This window comes from Anguilla anguilla, chromosome 10 (genome assembly GCF_013347855.1).
Source record: "Anguilla anguilla isolate fAngAng1 chromosome 10, fAngAng1.pri, whole genome shotgun sequence".
Classification (NCBI taxonomy): domain Eukaryota; kingdom Metazoa; phylum Chordata; class Actinopteri; order Anguilliformes; family Anguillidae; genus Anguilla; species Anguilla anguilla.
The window spans coordinates 41,119,170-41,139,709 of record NC_049210.1 but is presented as its reverse complement, the minus strand read 5'-3'; the positions used below and the strand labels follow the sequence as shown (position 1 = coordinate 41,139,709).

General features: G+C 45.7%; 2 protein-coding genes across 5 annotated transcripts in view; one reads left to right on the top strand and one right to left on the bottom strand.

The window, feature by feature from the left end:
- The window catches only part of unc45b (unc-45 myosin chaperone B), a 27,089-nt gene extending 23,241 nt beyond the window's left edge, over positions 1–3,848 (bottom strand). Inside the window, exon 1 of one of the 4 annotated variants that reach the window (XM_035379734.1) lies at positions 3,740–3,848. In XM_035379734.1, coding sequence (XP_035235625.1) covers positions 3,740–3,823 — 84 coding nt within the window. In that variant the 5' untranslated portion in view covers positions 3,824–3,848. Of the gene's footprint in view, positions 1–405; positions 563–653; positions 798–3,739 lie in introns of those variants that run through there. The other 3 variants (XM_035379736.1, XM_035379735.1, XM_035379737.1) reach the window with 3 other exon arrangements.
- The window catches only part of pip5k1bb (phosphatidylinositol-4-phosphate 5-kinase, type I, beta b), a 42,310-nt gene continuing 25,559 nt past the window's right edge, over positions 3,790–20,540 (top strand). Inside the window, exons 1-4 of the mRNA XM_035379738.1 lie at positions 3,790–3,927; positions 16,441–16,519; positions 16,831–16,899; positions 18,298–18,428. Of these exons, the coding sequence (XP_035235629.1) occupies positions 16,831–16,899; positions 18,298–18,428 (200 nt within the window). The 5' untranslated portion in view covers positions 3,790–3,927; positions 16,441–16,519. The remainder of the gene's footprint in view (positions 3,928–16,440; positions 16,520–16,830; positions 16,900–18,297; positions 18,429–20,540) is intronic.

Genomic DNA, 20,540 nt, shown 5'->3' with positions numbered 1-20,540 from the left:
ACAAAGACACTGCGTCACAAGCAGTTTCCTCTCAAACTCATTTTGAAATGGAAGTGCACCCGTTCAGTCTCATTGGTCATGAGCCTGACGTTCAATTTGCCTGGATTGTTCAATGGCACTAAGTCGGTATCCATAACTACGTGATTACTGAAACAATGAAAATATGAAAGTACACAACCTATTTCATTTGTGAATAAGTCCAGCGTTGTATTACAGAATCAGAGCAGAGCAGACCCGAACTGCCCATTGCCATACCAGTCACTATAAGGTTATACACATTTTAAGATTACACCTTTCAGGAAATGATATCATAGCAAATTTCTTGATGACACAGAAACAAGTCAGTAAACCACTGAGACATACAAACGGAACACATTTCTGTAAATCCTTCTCATTCATTCCTACCCTTCTCCCTGTGTCCCGTATCCTCTTCAACAAATGGCCTGCCACATGTTACCTCAGACTCTTAAATCCCTCACTCCCAATCCTTATTTGGGCAACAGTTTGCACCCCCGCAGGTGGCCCGCTGCTGACGAGGACCCCGCGTGAGACATGTGGAGGTCCCCGCTAAGACCCCTGCCCCCCCGTTCCCCGAAAACGCGGGTGGAAAGTGCGCGCGGCGGCCGCGGCACGGCGTCGCACGCGTACGGTACCGTTTCGGCTCCGCGGCGCTGTCTCCGTGGGTCTGGCTTTTCCTCGGCAGCGTGGCGTGTGGCGTGCACGGCGTTTGTCTCAGCGGTCACGGCGTCGCTGAACTCTTGTCCCGGCCCGGCTGACCGCTGGGGACGATATATATACCCGACTGATATGGGGAAAAGTCAGGGGGGTGGGGAATCTCACCCCGAATGTGTGCATGTGGGGTGGGGGGGGTGGGGTTCGTCCATCACGCCGGTACAATTCACCAGCCGTTAAATAAACCTCCCTGATCGACTACATCACTGAATGAAATTATGAAACGAGCTCGTTTAAAAGGAAACATTTCACTAACTGTGAGGAGACAACTGGCGAGGCCCCTTTTTTCCCGTCAAAGTGGTTCGACCCATGGTGAAGTCTATTTCAGGGATGGATGTGTGACAGCTGGAAACCTGGGACACTTGATTGGGGGAGTAGGTGGGGGGTGTTTTAGACAGCCGATGACAGCTGTGACTGCATCCAGAAGCCCTGGCAGGTTCTAGAAAGAGGGAATGGAGATCCCTTTATGTGTGTCTGCATATGTGTGTGTGTGTTGGGGGGGGGGGGGGGGGGGGGGTTGATGGGGGCTTTTCCAGCCTTTTCCACAACTGTCTGGATCTTTCTCACGGAAGTCATGTGGCAGAACAGCCCCTAACTTATTACAGCCCCTAGCCAAACGTTAATATATTAATAATCAATAATACACCAGAAACTGTGCATATAAACTTTAATTTTTACAAATCAAAATCAAATCAAATCACATTTTATTTAGAGAGCACATTTCACACAAGAAGTAACTCAATGTGCCTTATGCAAGCAGTTCCGAAACAACAAAAAATAAAAACAGGAAATAAAACAACAAGTAGCAACCATTGAAACCATAAAACAAAAGAAGTAAAAATAAAGTTTTCTTGAAAACCTTTAATGTTTCATGTTGAGGCATGGAGCATTGACACTGAGTGCAGTTTCCCTGCAGTTTTATTTCTAACTTTCGGAATAATTAAACTCTTGTAATAATTACAGCATCTGACATATGCACTTTGATGGCCCACTGCATGTACAGTAAAATTTAATAGCAAAATAAGGCTAAAGGTTAGAAACACAGATTAAAAACTTGTGACAAAAACAGTATAGTTGTTTGTAGCAACTAACTCTTAACAGTTCTTTTGTTTGTTTCGTTCATTCTCAGACAAATTTCATTCTCAGAAAAACTCATTTTAAAAGTCTAAAAGGTCGTGGAAATTCACACTTCACACGGCAGGAAAATCTCAAAATTTGCATACCTATCGTATGAGCATGTGTGTTTGTGTGTGCTCGCGTGCATGCTTGGGTGTGTGTGTTTGTGTGTATGTGTGTGTGTCTGTGACTGAAATGCTTTACTTTTTTTCTTTTCTTTTCTTCAAGTCGTAAGATCACAGGTATGACATTAAAATGCTCTCAACGGATCATTCTAATGCTGGTGTAACAACCACTACTGGTAACGGATTTCTAGTACATTTTACATTTGAAAACCTACTCTTCAAAAGGTTAAAGCCAGAGTTCAGCTGAGAAGGGGACTTTACATTGCAACTCCAGCCGCCATTTTTATCTCATTTTAGAAATCTGAAATTGAATAACATTTACTTTTAGCTGTTCATTAAATGCATCTTTCCATAATGACACACACGGGTTACGCTATTAACATAGACCTCAGTTATACTGCTGGACATTAACTGACCCAGTCCAGGTTGGTTACCTTTGATCAGTGACACAGCATCCCGTATGGGGGAGTTATTTCCTTAATATTATACTACGTAGTTTGCGGCCTGTCGCTTCTAAGCTTCTCGCGCTCTCGTCATGAAACGCTGACTTAACACGAAATTTCTCCTTGATAAACGGTAAACTGGATAGTTGCCTGACGCCAGAGGACGCTCTTGCAGCAGAATTCCAAGGCACGTCTGTTCTGGCCAGGGTTAAGCAATAGATTCCACATTCCACCAACGTCACTCTAGCTGATGAAATTAATTACGTTGTACCAGCGAACACAAACCGTCGCAGTCCCAGTCGGTTATTAATGTAGCGGCGACTTGAACAGGTGATATCTAGGTGATAAGGCCCAATCCAATTTAAGAACAACTATTGGTAAAGCAGTATACAATAAGGGAAGTCTGGTAATACGTGTTTTGGAAAACGAATTCAAGAGCACACCACAATTCAGAACTCTTTTTAAAACATTTTTTTTAATTACAGTGGGTATTACTTGGTTCAGATGTGCTGCTGTGAACTTATTTTAGGTTTTAACTGTCATAACAGCAGTTAAATAAATTGCTGTCACTTCCTGTTCATTATCAGTTTTTATTAGATGTGAAGCACCTACGGACCTGGCTTGTTACTCACACAATCACGCACATACTCACTCATGTTTAGTGGGCTGGAGATTCAACAAAAGGAGAAGCCATCAGTACTCAAGCAGCTGCAATTCGGCAATGCACGAAAGAGTCGTGTGTGCATCAATGAGACTGTGTTTCTGTCGCAATTGGGGGGAATAATGGAACTGACTAGCTAGGGCCAGTTCAAAATGCTCGCAAAATCCTTGACTAAAAAGTTTGCTTTGGTCTATAATTTTAAGGGGGCCCGCAGAGAACGCACAGGGCCCAGAATTTCATTACACCCCTGGTAACATATTATTATTATTATTTTTTTATTTATTACAATTATTATTGTTATTATCATCATCATCATCATCATCATGTGTTTAAGTTACTACGCTTGACCTGGGTATCGTGTGGATCCTCCGAACCGCAGAACGATGCTGCGGAAACCACGATGAGAGATCAGTCATAGGCCGTAACAACAACAGCGACGGACAGTGAGCTGGGCAATCACACTCTTTTACACTGATTCAACCGGCGGGTTGCGCGGCTGTACGGCCCTACGGTACGGACACACCAGTTGTCGTTTAGACGTCGTCCGCCTGTAGATGGCCCCTTGCGTCCTCTTATTCCGACGCTGTCCACAACGTCTACGACTCTTGAGCTTTGGAACCGAGCGGGAGAGAGTGAGTGCGTACGAAGAGGCGGGGACTGACCTTATCCTTTTCAAGGGACGGTGTGTTCCTCGCAACTGATACAGCGAATGGGACTGCGCTGGTTATTTCCACCTGTGAAAACATCTGCAACTCCGTCGAGATACCTATTGCTGGAATACGAGGGAAGACATCTCTCAGGAATCAAGGACGCGTTTATTTAGCCCATGCCCAAACGAAACGTAGCCAAGGTAAGACATTTCCATTCGCTTACAGGCGTAATCTGTGAGCCAGCACCTGTCCGCCTCACCTGTCCACTTGACAACATAAACAGGCTACATGTGGCGTAATAATTTTCACGTTAGATTGCTTCTAAAAGGGTTGTATACGCAGCTAATTACTTTACATTTAATTACTTGCAGACCTGGCACCGCGGTCAGTCTCCAGTTGTTCCGTGTCAGAGCAGCAACCTTCGGCGAAATCTATCTTGCTCGTTTTATTTTAATACGCAGTTTCCCTATTTTGCCGTGTGTCATATGAAGTGCTGCGTAACCAATTATAGCAACGTTTTATCTGCATTAGCCAGTTAGATGTGGAAAAATGGTTTGAAACGCTCATTCATTTGCTCGAAAATAACCAACCTCTCTCTCTCTGCCGTTCCACCACCAATGTTTATGAATTTTTTTTTTTTGTTTATTGTATTTTTTTTATTTAGGCTGCATGGAACAGCAATTTGTGCTCATGTCCCGGAATGTCATAAAATCCGTGCAGTAGTTCATCCTTCAACAGTCTTGCGCAGTGCTTGCTAATTTGTCTCATCGTTACCCTCAGTGCTGTAAAAATCAGATTTTGTGTGGAATTACGTAATATTGCAGGGAATTCCAGTCCCGGGATTACTCGAAGTGTAAACTAACCCGAGAACAATATCTGCCAGCCCGATAGCCAGCCTGGCCAGTTGACTCATTAGCCCACCTATTCCATCAAAATTGAACGACAGTGTTACATCGGTATAATGCTGAGTCTGCCTTTCATCGAGATTTAGATTTAACGACTATTCATATTTACGTAGCCAAAAAAAAGAGAAGCTTTGCCTTAATTAGGCTACGTTTGTGTATAGCGCGATGGAAAGTTCGATCGGCTTCTGCTGTCGTTAGTTACTCGAGCAGTTTCTCGTGACCTGTTCCGCCCGATTAAATGTTCTCTTGTGCTCGTTAACGAAATATTTTTTTTAGTCTGGCTTGTTTCTAGAGAACATTAACCTACACGTTTGTACAATAACGTGTTCATCGTCGTGGTATGACAGTAAAAATACATACAGAATTGGTGAGTAACACCGTCTCGCAGGAAGAGTAAGCCTACCTATATTTGTGTTATTCACCAAAACTTCTAGACCTGAAAAAAAAAAAATCTTTTGAAAGCTTAAAACCCAGCTGCTCGCATTCTTTACGACCAATAAGGGTAGAGTTACTTGATTAGTCTAATGTACAAGTTTAGCTACCCTGGTTATTTACTGTTGAATGGGTCACTTCATACAAACAGCGAGAACATGCAAATGCAATGTACAGCACTCAAGATTGCACTGCAGGGAATGTTTTCACGTGACGTCCGTGTTTTTAACTTAATTACCGTCGAAAAGCTAGGAGCTTAAAAACACATTTTTATTATTTTTGTTGGTGGAAATGTGTTTCGGAAACGTTTGCTGGAGTTTTTAAACATTAGGCCTACAGAGTACAAACTGGCCAACCTTTGACCCACATAGCTGAATCATTTCGCTGAATGTTCGTTGAAATCAGTTGGATCAATAGAAATAAATAAATAAATAAAATGTATGGGTCGTGGGAATTGAAGTGTCCTTCAGGCTTTGATTATATAAAATGCGGAGATGCAGGTGAATTCATCAGGCGAAATGGTTAGGACTGTTTCTCCTACTCTCGCACTGGTGACTCGTGTTGAGATCAAAACTTGCTCCGCAAACTTGCTTTATTCTCCAGGAAGCAATTAGGCCTCACTTTACAACAGTTGTCCGAACTCTTTCAGATCTTGTTGACAAACAAAGGTCAAGGTATTAGAGGCGGCTTATGGAAACCTTGGTAGTTTGCCTTCAATGCCTCCTGAACCACAGCACGCCAGCACGGTCAAGGCCGCTGCGTATTAGCGTTTGGCTTCCACGATACAACAGCGCACCTGTCACATGGTTTTGGAGGGGCTGCGTGGGGATCGGTTCGCGCGGCTTGAGAATGGACTCCTAGTCTGGGAGCGGAGGCAGTTGCCAAGTGACGAGAAAAAATTGCACCTTACAGTCTGGTCGGGCAACAATTGTGTGGTGACCACGGGACCAGAATCCGACTGCATTTTTAAATTCACAGGAGCAGTAATTCGCTGGTTTGCAAAGAAAGGCAGAAGGACCTCAACGTTTATTAAGCAATTTCCTGGTATAGCTTCAGGAGGACGTTTGAAGGCAATGATAACAATCTCAAAACGGCGTGCGATCGAACGCGCTGATGATTTTGCACATCCCCTGGGGAAGTCGTTCGGGAGGAAATATTCCAGCCCGTTTTGTCCGTTGATACGCTGTGTATCCACTTTCATTTCTGTCTAATTACATTTAAAATGTTCTGTTTTTTTAGCTGCATAGGAAATTCCAAGATAGGTCATTTTTCATTTGTCAGGGTAGAAAGAGCAGCGATAATTGAATGTGCTCCAGGCGTCAGGCTCAAGATGTCAACCAGGGTAACATTTTGTACACCACTGCGAATGGACCCCACGCATGCGCACTGAAACTGACGAAGAAACTGTAGGTCTAAACGTTGTGTGATACAGGTACATCATCGTGTGCCCGTGAATTCTTTCTTCTTGGCTTTAATGCCATTTTGTTACTCTGTACCTGTGCGTATGGCTGGGTGTGTTATATTCCCTTTGTTTATATATTATATGTGCTCAAATACAGACTCCCTCATTTATAATCTCTGTGACTACTTCTCAGGGTAGAGAGCTGGCTTTGTCTTTATGTGTGTCGATTTGATTGGATCAGCAGTGGCTGTAAAATTTGTCCTCTGACATCACGCTAAATCAACAGTTCCGAGGCCAACGCTCATCTCTTCCTTGTCTCGGTTAAAGTTATTTGAATTTTTTCCCCTGTCCGTGTACTGATATGAGGCACCTGTCATGTTCTACCATGAGACGAACTTATCAAACCACTTTTATCCTGCCCGCTGTTCAGGTGTTAAAATCGAGAGATATTTTGAGGTGAGGTATATTTAGGATGTTCCCTTGCCTGAGGTTTGGAGATTGGGGGATTGGCGGTGAAGGAGGAAGAGGAGGAGGAGGAGGAGGGAGAAGATAGCGCTGTTCTCCCTCTGAGTCGTTCAGATGTTTTTTTGTCTGGAGGACGTGGTTCGGAGGCACACGTCTGAAACATCAGCACTTTCTGTTAGCGGCACTTTCTCCTGCTGCCATAGACCAAAGATGCACTGCATTGTCAAAAAACCCCCCCTCCCCCAGCAACTGTCAGCCCCTCCCCGTCTTCTCTTACACTTCCAAGAGGAAGCAACGCTGGCAAGAGCTGCAATCAAAGTGCCTCAGTTCAGCAGAAAACAAGCATTCTGTTCTTTTTCTTTGGAACATTGGAAAAAAGAATCATGGGACTGCCATAACCACCCAACCCCCCCCCCCCCCCTCCCCCACACACACTTCATATTCATAACCCACCCCTCTGTACTTCAGCACGGGTCACAGAATGTGGCTGGCTTGGCCCCGCCTCCAGCTGCTCCTTCATCACCGTCTCCACGGTGACGTGCCAAATTCCTCCCAGTCTCAGCCCGGTGGGCACGCTGCCACCCTCCCTCCTTTTGCTTGCTTTGCTGGTCCGGTCCGAGGGGGGGGGGAGGAGGCCCGTTTTGTAACGGGGGCTCCATTAGCCTGCCCATGTGAAATATCTTCCCTGGACCCCCTACCAGCTGGCACCCACCCAGGGAATATTCGGCTGAGGCCTGAACCAGCTGAAGACAGATTTATCAGTCCTGTCCCTAAACGAGTCTGCTGCTCACTTCCTTTATTTGAGCGAGATCACTTTGGGACAGAGTGACCGGGCGTATGTTATATATGAATTTCACAAAAATACATATTTCAAATAGATGTATCTGAAATGCTGAGTAGGAGCTGTTTATTTTGTTCATTCATTCATTCATTCATTTATTTATTTATTCCTGAAGAACTTTCTGAAGAGTGACCAGAAGTTCCAACTTTCCTTTCCACTTGACAAGACTACGTGGTCCATCCCGTGAAATAGGGGCTTGATCGAAGCAGCTTTGACCCCCACAGGCCTGATATGGAGCTGTAAAGCCATGGGCGGAAACTCTGACGACCTTTCAACAGAGACATCAGATGTCAAGTGAAGATGCTAAGGCAGCCCTTTTGTGATAGGCCTGAAGCGCTCACCGGATCGCTGTATGTAAACCACTTAAACCCCCCCCCCCCCCCCTTCGTTTTTGACCATGCAAATCATTGGTGCATTAACTTCCTCGTATGCCTGGTTATTTTTTTTTATTTATTTATTTATTTTTTGGTTGTCATTTTGTTTTTGTTTTTCTTGACAAGTTCTAATCTGGCTCCCTGTCCGGTCATTCATAACTGAAGAACTGAAAAGGCTGGGCCAAAACTCTAATTGATAAAACCTTAATGCTCAATGGTAAATGGAAAATAGAAACTAAGAAGTTTTTTGTTGTTGTTGTTGTTTTTTTTGTTTGCTGTTCCTAAGAAGCCAATATTCAGCAGATATGAGGTTTATGCATGACACTGATTAAATAATTTCGGGATAGAATTTTGTTTGTTAATTTTTTTTTGGCCTGTCCCCGCAATTGGAACCGCCTACATTTTTCTCTAACAGCCATTAGCAACTGTGTGTGCTACCTGCACAATAAACTGCTTTAATAGGTGGAGTTTTTCAGTGTCAGGTACGTCAAGCCAATGAGAAGAGCCTGTGTGACAACAACAAGAAGGTTCTGGAATGTTGTGGAGATGGCTGAAGAGGAAGACTGTGAAAGGTGTGTGTGTGTGTGTGTGTGATTATGCGCATGTGTGTGTGTGTGTTTTGAGGGAAAGGTTCTGGAAAGTACAAGTAGGCTGTGACAAGGACAAAGGATTTGCCTTTCGTTTTGCCACAGGCGCGGAGAGACCGCAGTACTGGGCGTACATTGTGGGAACAGCAACAGATGCAAATGTTTGCCAACATCAAAAAAAAAAAAGAAAAAATAGGAGAGAGGGCCAGAATCACACGACCAGAGGGGCAGAACGGCCCTCTTGTGCATCCGATATCAGCCGTGTTCAAGTGTCAGCAATGATTATGCAACACAGGGCGGAGTTGAACATCTTAGCCAACGACGACGCCTCCTTATAAAGCACATTTACTGACGGGCGACAAATTAAAGGAAAAACCAACATAAAGTGTCTTAGTAGGGTGTTGGACCACAACGAGCTGCCAAAACAGCTTCAATGTGCCTTGGGATAGATTCTATAAGTCTCTGTAACACTACTGGAGGGATGGAACACCATTCTTCCAAAATATATTCCCCCATTTGGTGTTTTGATGGTGTTGGAGAGTGCCATGTGAGTCCGAAATCTCCCATAGGTGTTCAGCTGGGTTGAGATCTGTTGAATATGAAGGCCGTAGCATACGATGGTGAAGGTGATCACTCAGAATAACTTTGCATTGATCTGCAGTGACCTTTCCATGCCAGGATAATAATAATACTGATATTAATAAGAATACGGTTGCTTTTTTCTATATTTTTATTTTTAGCATTACTAGTACTGTGATGCAAAGGTAGTGTATTGGTGAATCGAATGCAAAGACTACCTCATGAATGCAGATTCATACCTGTGTGTGTTCCTGCGGAAGCAGACAGACATTGTGCTTTTTGAAGCTTTGGTTTCAAGGTTATAATTTAAACAGAGCCCCAAGAACACTGCTGTCTAGTTGCGGGAATGCGGCAGTGTGTGATATTCAAGCAAAGACAACAATAGGTTAGGCCTAAAGAAGGACAGCGCCCGTGACGTTAATTAGCGGTTGTGGAATTGCATAATTACTTCGGTTACTGCGTAACCGCGGTGTTTCGTTCCGCGGCTAACCCCATCTGTGTCGGGTGCGTTGGAATGTCTGAGACTTGGCCTGGTTTGAACGCCTTCTGTGTCGTTATTTTAAGAATTTCTGAGTGTTGTTTTTCAACTGAAATTCGCCAGCTCAGCTTGTTCTGTACAATATTTTTCCTTCCTGGATGTATCACCCGGCTCTATATCTCGTGCCACAGGAATGTTATGTATTATACCGCTAGGTTTTCAATAGCAAATATTGCACGTGATGACTACGATGAAAAAAACATCTGTATTAATGATAAGATTGATCACGACAACAGTAATAGTGATGTGAATAATATTGTCATCATCGTTATAATTACCAAGTAATTGTCATCAGAACATCCATTAACACTACAGCCTGTGGACAGTGACTAAGTGGGGGGAGGGGGGCTGTTCTGGGGATCTGAGTTGGTGGGGAGGGGTTTGTGGGTCAGAGAGACAGTGATTGGACGGAAGGAAGTGCAGGCTTTCCGCTGGCTTTCCCAGAATGCTGAGCTGTTTATTCAGGCAGAGAGAGAGACCTCCTTGAATCCCTGCCTTTGAATGGGAGGTGAAGACTCAGCCATCACCCTTGGCAACTGTTGTTTATTTGTTTTTCATTAGTTTTTATCTTCAGTTTGAGTTGTTTATCCTGCCGTTCAAACAGAGGGGCCCTGCTGGTACCACAAACTGGAGGGGGTTTGAGGAAGAGACGCCATCAAGTGGCGCCATATGTCCACGCGCACACACAGACACAAACACACATATACACACACAGACACAAACACACATATACACACACAGACACAAACACACATATACACACAGAGACACAAACACACATATACACACACAGACACAAACACACATATACACAAACAGACACAAACACACATATACACACACAGACACAAACACACATATACACACACAGACACAAACACACATACACAAACAGACACAAACACACATATACACACACAGACTCAAACACACATATACACAAACACACATATACACACACAGACTCAAACACACATATACACAAACAGACTCAAACACACATGTATGCACACACAGGCTCAAACACTCATATGGCATACCCACACACAGACACGAACAAACATATATACACGCACGCACATGCACAGACACACGCACGCACACACACACCCAACTCCACCCTATTCCCCCACATAATTAGCGAGATAACTATCCAATGCCAGACCTGGTAGTGTGGGCAGGCGGGGCACGGATCATTACCGGACCCTGCTAATCTGCTTGATGGCCTGGGAGATTTTGGGATCTGGAGTCATCCCAGTGGCATACCCTGACCTGACCCCCACCCCCCCAGTGAGGTGTACATGTGTCATGTGGCTGAGAGAGAGAGAGAGAGAGAGAGAGAGAGGAAGTAGAGGTGGGGGGAGAGAGAGAGAGAGAAAGAGGGGAAGTAGAGGTGGAGAGATAGAGAAAGAGAGAGAGAGAGAGAGAGAGAGAGAGAGAGGGGAAGTGGAGGTAGAGGTGGTAAAAGAACAAACGTGGGAGAGGGATAATAGGCAGCCAGACTGCGGCCTGCCCCGGAGGGGGTTTAGCTGGGGAGACCTGAATGGGGACTTGGACACTTTGTGTCTCTTACTGACTCATATTGAGCTCACAAGCGACTCGTATTGTAGCGGAAGCTGCAGTTTGGTGTCGGGCCTGTTTTAACATTGTGGGCGAGGGGCTCTTCTGTTCACACTCCAGCCTATCACGCTGTCAGTCCCTGATATCTGTCAGCTGATGAGTTTTGGCCAATCAGAAGCGACGGTGAAGAGGGAGACTCAAACGTGTGGCAGTGCGTTTGTTGTTCTGCATTGTCCACACCCTCCCTCCCCCATCCTAGTGACATTCAATTCTTATCAAGTGATCAAGTTTAGAGAGCGTGATGTTTGTGGGAGTGTTGTTTTGCTTCGTCGTCAGTGTACACAGTCTAGGAACGGCACCAAGGAAAATTCCACACGAATCCCAGACCTGGACAAATCTCTCTCTCTCTCTCTCTCTCTGTTCTCTGTCTCTCCTCTTATTGTTCCCTCTCCCCCTTTTCCTCGTCTCTCCATCACCTTATTTCTGTGCTTGTGTCTTTAACATCCCTCTGTTCCTCATTCTCTTTTTGTTTGTCATTCCTCTCTCTCTCTCTCTTTCTCTCTCTCTCTCTCTCTCTGTCTCTTTTCCTCTCTGTCCCTCGTCCCTCATAAGGCAGTGGGGCTGGTGCGAAACTGACTCCCAAGAGAATTTCGAGACCTTTCCAGAACCCTCCCTCCCTCTCTCTCCCTCCCTCCCTCCCTCTCCGTATCTTTCCCTCCCTATCTGTACACAGCCCTTCTCCTTCCTGCCACCCTTAATTGACCTCTACTTGAACACGTTTTGTTTGTTATAATGACGGAGACGTGGATGTTTTTTTTTTTTTTTTTTTTGTCATTTGTTATCCAGTATTGGGAGCGCAAGCCGTGTGGTCTCTAACATGGCAGTGTTGCTGGCTCACAGTGCTATGCCGACACGAATGGCCTTTCAGGCTACAGGTGTATTACGGGCCGCGTAGCTGAAAGCGATAGTCTTTCAGTAGCAGTTCAGTGCCCCCCTGTTCGTTTTTATATTCTCCTCAAAAGGGTGCCGTTATACCAGAGCGGGCTCTGAAGTGCTTGTTGCGTAACAGGGTGCTGAGTGGCAGTTTGACCCAGGGGTGAGGTTCGGGTGCACGCTGCAACCCATGCGAAGGGAACTTGTCACTCCGGGTGAAAAGGGGAAATGCGTGAAGCTCTGTCGAAGCTGACCTGCTTCCACGGAAATTAATCAGCCTCTTCTTGTTTTTTTAACATTTTATATGTATATATTTTTGGAATGTATTTAATGGGTTTAATGGCATTAGGCTGTCTGCTGGGTTTTGCCCAGTATCAGCTTCAGAAAATGGAAGAGGAACCGCAATCAACACCAGGCCTCTGAAATGGAGTCTGTCCCCTCTGGGTTTGAGAAAATAAACACCATTTGCAAACTTCCATGGCACGCTTTCAAAAATGTTTGGACTGCTCTCTCAACAGACGGTGTGCACAATCACTGAATGAAAAGTCAGTTTACCATAATGTTCATGCTTCAGCACAGTTTAGTTGGTGCTTCTTGTTTCTTAGAATTCTTGGCCACATCCTTGGACAGAGACATACACTATGTCATAATCTACCGATTTCAAAATGTTTCTGGTTTTCAAAACTGACTTGGCCTGCCCCAGACTTCTGACCAATCAGCAAAGCCAGACAAGGTGTGTGTGTGTCTGTACAAACGTGCTTGTGTGTGTATGTAAGCGTGGAGCAGCTACCCTCCTCACAGACCCACTCAGAAGAGATTGGGCTGAGATAGCTTTTCAGCCTCTCCTTGTTGGGATCAGAGGTCAGTGAAGTCAGTGAATAATGGAGTTGTGGGGGGGGGGGGGGGGGGGGGGGTTCGTAGGCCCCACCTAACCTCACTCAACCCACTGAGCGCGCTCCATAAAGCCTCAGCCTGTGCCACGTGGTCAGACTCCGCCCCCCCCGAGCTCCTGTTGGTGCGGGAGGTGTCATCGCGCCGGGTCAGGTGGCCGAGGCCGCTCGGATTCGCGGCGACGTGGCGGCTGGCGCAGGTCCGCGCGGCGTTCGCACGCTCCGGGTGGCGCTGTTTCAGAACAAAAAAAAACAAAACAAAGAAACAACAAAAAAAACACAAAGCGAAACACCTGAGCGCGGCGGCTGTTCCTCCCGTTTCGCCCCGCGGATCGCTTCCCCCCGCCCGGCCAGCTCTCATCCCACGCCTTCGCTGCTTTTCCGACGCCCTGAGCGCCTTTCATCGGTGGTAACTGAAGCTGTTCCTGGAGATTTACCGTCCCGCAGGTTTTCATTTCGGCCCTAGTTTGGCATTGCCTGCAGCTCAGAAAAAGATCTCTTCCTGTTGAATGCGGTGTGCTTCGTTAGGGTTGGAGTGAACACCCACAGGACTGTAGATCTCCAGGGGCGGGGTCGGTTCCCGCCGCTTTTGATGGACGCGTTCAGCCGGGGGCGGGCCGGGGGCTAACGAGGGGCCTTTTTAATTTGAATGCGCTGGAGAGCTTTTCAGCTGAGCTTTGCCTAAATGGTATTTTTGTTGTGTCTGGTCCGGGGGGGGAAACGCAGCCAGAGGCGGAATAGAGCAGACGGTCAGAGCTGGCACGGACAGACGGACCCGTGTTTGAACTCTGCGTGTGAGCAGCTGCTCTATGTGCAGAGAAATGCCTTCGCAAAAAGTGTTAACCCTTTTAGGTGCAGGATCACAAGTACGTGATTGGACCGAACATTCTAACGTTGGTGTGACAATCGCTGCTGGTGTTCTAGAACACTGATTTAGAATTTTTGAAATGAAAAAAAAATACATCCAGCTCTTATACCTTGGGGCTTTTCACTGTAGCTTGAATAAAGTTTGGTAGCGGAAACCACTTTTTTGTAAGGATGTTTTCTTTTTCTTTTTGATTTCCTGCAAACTGGGTGTCATTACTGTAGCCATTGTGCTACAAATAGAGGAGACAGAGAACTAACATCTGAACTTCTCACTTAAACTGAGCTTCTTCCCCGAGTCTGTTTGTCATGATTAACCAGCCTGCTGGTCTTAGACAGACGGTCTCCCCTCTCAGCAACCCGTCTCCATGGAATTCATTTTGAATTAGCATTACAGTACCTCTACACATCCGTAAGAACATGAGAGTATTTGTTGACGAAAACAGTCCATTTGCTACAGCTAAAGGCTTGTTATTTTCCCTGCTGAGCAAGTGATTTGGTTAATTTAAAAAAAGTGATTAAAACTAAGGTTCTTCTGAGCTCAGTTCTGAGATACTTGTTTGTGGCTCTAGGTCATCGTGCAACAGACTCTCAGGAGAACATGTGACCTGCCTGAGTCTTTCCTGCCTTTTTCCTCTGACAAAAACAAGTCTGGAGGGTCTTGAATTTGTATGTCAACTTTTTTCCGTTTGGTGAATTGGCTAGTCATTTGTTTCCGATTGCCTGGAACAGGAAGGCAGGCTGGGCTGAGATGGTTCTGCCTGTAAAAGCTAACGCCCAGTTCCTCTGCAGCTCCTCGTTGTATTGTGTAAGATAAATGTGGTGTTCGCCATAGTGTGTGGACTCCCTCCAAACTGGCTAATGTTCAAGAATATGCTTATAGTAAATGTAATTTACAAGAATCAGCCGTGTGTTCATAGCAACTTAGGCTGTCAACAGCCCTGTCTGTTCACACTGGTGCTTTTTGATCACATTTCTCTGTGAATGTATGGTATCTGCTTGTAAAGATTTATTTTATTTTATTATTTTATTTTATTTCTGATTTATTTATTTTATTTATTTTATTAGTTTATTTATTGTCCTGATATTCCGGTTGTTTTGCTTTGCTAATCCTGATCAATGTCAACATTTACCAGACATCTCATACGCGCACACGCACACACTCCTCTCCGCAGTAGCAGTATATGAGGCCTCATTATAGGCCTATTGGACTCCCTGGTACACTCACTACATGGGGTAAATGTCACCTTGGTCCCCAGTTTTATGAGCTGTCACTCAGTCAGTGGTTTATCACGCACAGCTGACCTCTGGGAGCCTGTGTGCGATTCAGGGCGTAGTTAACGGCAACCAACACGCTCTGATAACTTCAGTCTGATTTATGACAGGAAATGCTGTCTTTTTTTCTCTGTACAGATCTGTAGCATTATGAGGGGCCAGAGCATTAAAATAACAGGTCCAGGTCTTTACAAACGCACACACACACACACACACACACACATGCACACACGCACGGGTGCACACACAGGCACACACACACCCACCCACACATACATGCACTCACATGCACGCGCACGCACACGCACACACACACGCGCATGTGCATGTGCACGCACACATGCACACATTGGCTGAGAGAGGAATGCGGTCTCTATAAAGCCGACTGTTGTAACTGTGAGAAAGTGAAGGAGTGTGCTGTGGGGACCAGTTGAATCCACAGCTGTAATATGGGTGTTAAGCACATTTGTCTGACTTTGATTCCAACATGAGAGAGTTTAGAGAATCTTATCCCTGCTGCGTTTGATCTCTCTGTTTCCTGTGCGTTCTCTCTCTCGCTGTGTTCCTCTCTCCGTACTGACTCCTCTCGTCCAAAATCAAGTTCTGACCATAATGACCACCCCAGTCCTGTTTCAAATACTGACCACCCCAGTGCTGTCTGTGGCTCTAATACTGACCACCCCCATTCTGTCTGTTGCTCCTATCCTGACCACCCCCATGTTGTCTGTTGTCCGGACTCCAGCCGGCTTATGTATCATTAGCAGTTATGTTACCAAGTGAATGAGGACTTCAGTTGGCAGGCTGTCCACAGCGTCATTAACCAGTAGCAACCCCCCCATGTGCCAGAAAGCTGCAGTCTGAACCAGGGAACCTCAAATTCCAGTCCAGGAATTGTGGTGTTTTTGGCCTTCCGGGTCCAGAGTTTCTGATCCGTGTGCTGAGGCAGTTGGCTAGGGGAGACATGCTCTGGTCCAATCACGTGAAGATTCAATCAGGGCTGCAGGTTCCTGTGAGTACTGTACAGTAGCGAAGCAGCGCTGTAGCCGTTGTGTTTTCCTCTCTCCTCAGGCTCTTCAGAGAAATCACATGACACCGGGATCACATGACCAGGCAGTGGATGACCGACACAGCTTTTCAGTAAGCCAAGGTATGCTGCGGCTGAGCTGACATGTCCTCCTGCATCTCCTCTTGCATCTGCAGCCATGCAGCTATGCAGCTCCATCAACAAGTTTTTCACTCCCTTTTTCAATAACTGTATTACACTGTACTGGCCATACACAGTACTACAGGAGAGCCAGTGACTATTTTACACCCTACAGGCCACACGTGGTACTGCCAGAGAGCCAGTGACAGCTATGCCCTGTCGGTGCAGAGTTGTATGTTGCTATGGAAAGCTACTGTCACTTTGTGCCTTGCGTCCATTTCTGGAAATGTTTGAACCCTGATTTTGCCCCACAGATGTCGTCAGCCACTGAAAATGGAGTCGCAGGCTCCCGGAACACAAGCAGAGAGAAAACTTACAAGAAGGTAGAGTGGGTTTTTCCTTATAGAAATGCAGTGTACAGGTATGCTGTCAGGGTATACATGGCATGTAGGCATATATACAGAATGTGGGCATATACCATGGATATATACAGCATGCACACACATACCATAGGTATATGTACAGAGTGTGTAAAATGTTTTCCATAGAGATATCAAGAGAATGCACATGTACAATAGAGATATATACACTATATGCACATGTAGCATAGAGGTATATGGAGAATGCATAGAAATACCATAGATATAAACAGCGTCCGCGCCATAGAGATATTTGAATATGCCGAGGGCACGTTTGTGGCTGCTGCTGTATTGAGGATTTTTGCTGCCGTTGCTGAGTGCTCACCTGTGCTGTTTCGGATTTGGATGCGATGAGGGTTCAGGTGATCACTGTGTTCTCCCAGAGCGGTGATGCTGCTTCCAGGTGCAATGTCTGCCCATTCAGCTGTGTTCAAAGAATAATATATATATATATATATATATATATCTTTTTGTGTGAGTGTATGTGTGTGTGTGTGTGTGTGTGTGCACGCGCTTGTGTGCATGTGGATGCGTGCAAAGAGAGAGTGCAATGGAGAGGGACAAGGTAACAGGGAGAAAATACTCTAAGTTCTCCAGTTTCATTCTGGTACTATGTAGGCTCGCTGTAGCAGCAGTGGGGGTTTATAATTAAATTTAAACCTGGAGCCCTGTGTGCCAGTTACTGATTTCCCCGGTTTTAAAGAGGACAAAATGCTGAGCCACGGAACACGGCGGCCGCCAGCTTCTTGTTTGCGTGGTTAAGAATAGCCGGTGAACGTGGAGAGCTATTTTTGGGTGTGGCGAAAGCAGCGAACGCGTATTTGACTACTGTCAAATACAGATGAGGCGACGGGGAGGGTTAGTGTACCTGTGGGGCCACTTCATCTTTTCTCTTAACTGGCTTGTCACTTTAGTGTCTTTTTACCGATGGGAAACGGGCGACCTATTAGTTTTAAACTACACAAAGTTTTTTTTGTTTTGTTTTGTTTTTTTTTTTGTTTTTTTTTAATAAAAAATTAAAGTAAAGAATTTAACTAGCGAGGCAACGAAACAGCAGCAAGTTTCTGGTGTTCTCTGTTTGCTGAAGCAACTTTATCACAGGCTAAATCTCTCAGTGTACTTTAACAGTGAATGCTCAAGGTGGAAATATTTAGCCAGGTAACTGCTGCATGGTAACTAGCACATATGGCAATTTACACTACACTTTTTGGAAAGTTCAGTTTTCAAGTCGGGACTCTTTTGGGTTCAGAGTAACCATGAGGATAATGATAGCAGCTACGCTACAGACTGATTTGCTTACAAAAAAAAAGGAAATCTCACAAGCTTGTTTTCTGATTCCGATTTTGGTTTATGGTTTTTCAGACCACATCGTCAGCTCTGAAAGGGGCGATCCAGTTGGGGATCGGGTACACGGTGGGGAACCTGTCCTCCAAACCGGACAGAGATGTCCTCATGCAGGACTTCTACGTGGTGGAAAGTGTGTTTTTACCCAGGTAAGTTCCCAGGGAATGCCGGGAAAGTTCAGGAATTCTGGGAAGGGCGGGGCGTGTTTGCACTGCGGTTTAGTCCTTAAGGAGCTGGGAATCTTTCGCGACAGACTGTCGCAGGTTCAAATCTCAGGTGAGGTGTAGTCATGTGCCCTTCTAGGCGACAGCTTGCGTGCGTATCCGGATTTACAAATGGTTATGTAAGCTGTGAGGTGTGCATGTTCCCCTGGTTGAGCACATCTGCTAAGCAAATACCTCACATCACATGAGGCAGGCAAAGCCAGGTGGTTTGATTGTTTCCGTAGCAACACAGGTGTTTGTGGCCGTTGTTTTTTTTTTTCTTTCCACGGGAAGTCAGTGGTATTTGTTGAGTCCGTGCACTTGTGGTGTTCCAAGTACAAATTAACACCGCTTAATGTTTTGTCACTTGTTATCCCTCGAAACTACGTCAGTGTGTTTCTTAAATATTTTCCCACAAAGGACTTGGTCATATTGTTGTGGATATATTTTCAAATTGCTGAGTGGTCTTCAGCCATTCAGTATAATAACAGAGATCATCTGTGAATTATGGTTATTGGGTGGTAATACCTCGTCTATGATCGGTTACATTTGACTAATGGCTAATAATGTGAGTGGTGTACACTTAAGTGCATTATACACTTACGCCTGTTTGAAAGAAAGCATTAACATGACGCTTCACAGACACGCTTCCCCAGAGCAGTTTACACTGCTTACATTTTATACAGCCGAGCAGTTGCTGAAGCAATGCAGGTTAAGCTCTTCGGAAAATACCCTGGCACTGTCCTTCTTTGGAGTCAGACTCGCAGCCTCTGAGTTACAAGCTCAGTTCTCTCAGTGCACTACCTCCCCCACACCACCACCGCACGCTTTTTTAAATTTGATTTGGTCAAATGTGGAATGTATTCTCCCACTGCCCGGGCTTTTTGTTTTTAGGAGAGGAGAGGAGAGAGTGTGGGGTGGAAATTACTCTCGGTTAGTCGCTGAAATGACAGGCATTCAGGGGCCGTGTGAAAATTCCACAGGACCAGAGCGCTTTCTGCGTTGTTTGTCACGTGCTATGCTGCGTTGCTGGAGTGAGACAAGGCCTCTTGTCGCTGTGTTACACTTGTTGTTGCGTCTCATGCACCACGTAATTTTACCGAGCCAGACTACGGATCACAGCTTACGCACTGTGTGCGTGTGCGTGCATGTGTGTGTGTGTGTATGAGCGTGTGTGAGCACACACTCGTACATGTGTTGCCGCCAGAGTGCAAGAAGTACTAACATTCTCACACTGAGACATGAAATCGCCATCTCTATAGCGACATAAGCAGGGGAAATGCTGACATGCCCCCCCGATGCCAGGTGTAACGGTCAGACCTGCTGAGTGGCACATTACTGGCCACAGGGGGGACGGTGGGGGGGGGGGGGGGTGGGCGCAGAGACTAATTTGTGCCAACCGTTTGGGGCACATCAGGGCTTGGCTGGGAGCCAACGGTTTGCTGGTGGCAACGAAAGGGCAAGGAAAACACTGTGAAGATTAAATAAATAAGCGGACAAGCACAGGAAAAATTGCGCTTGGACTTTGGCGTGACTGCTTGATTTAAAGTGTCAGACTTTGGCGGTTTAATTAGGGCTTTCGCCCAGAGAGAGAGCCGCTGTGGACGCGGGAACAAACTACGTGAGCCGTCAGCACAAGCCCCAGTGAGCTCTCTCTCCCCCCCCCCCCCCCCCCCCGCCTTTTGAAACCTTCTTTACTTTTGCGGTTCTAACATGAATCATAGAGGCTAGCATGTGGAACCCCAAGGTAACGTCTCGAACTTTAAAACCGAACATGGGTATTCGCTCTCATCGCAGACCGAGCAAATGCTCATCATATCTACTCATGAAACATAGCGGAAGATCCAAGCGCAGATCCGGGACCTGCGATAGCGGGAATCATTTGCTCCGATTGCAGCCGTCACAACAAAGCAGTTTTCCAGCCCTTGTCTGAATGGAACATGTACGATTTTTGTTCTTTAATCGCGGCTGGGCATTCTAGTTCTCTAAATACACAATATGTTTTCAAGTTTTTTCGTTTTCTTTTTTTTTTCATTTTATGGTGTAATTAGTGCAGCA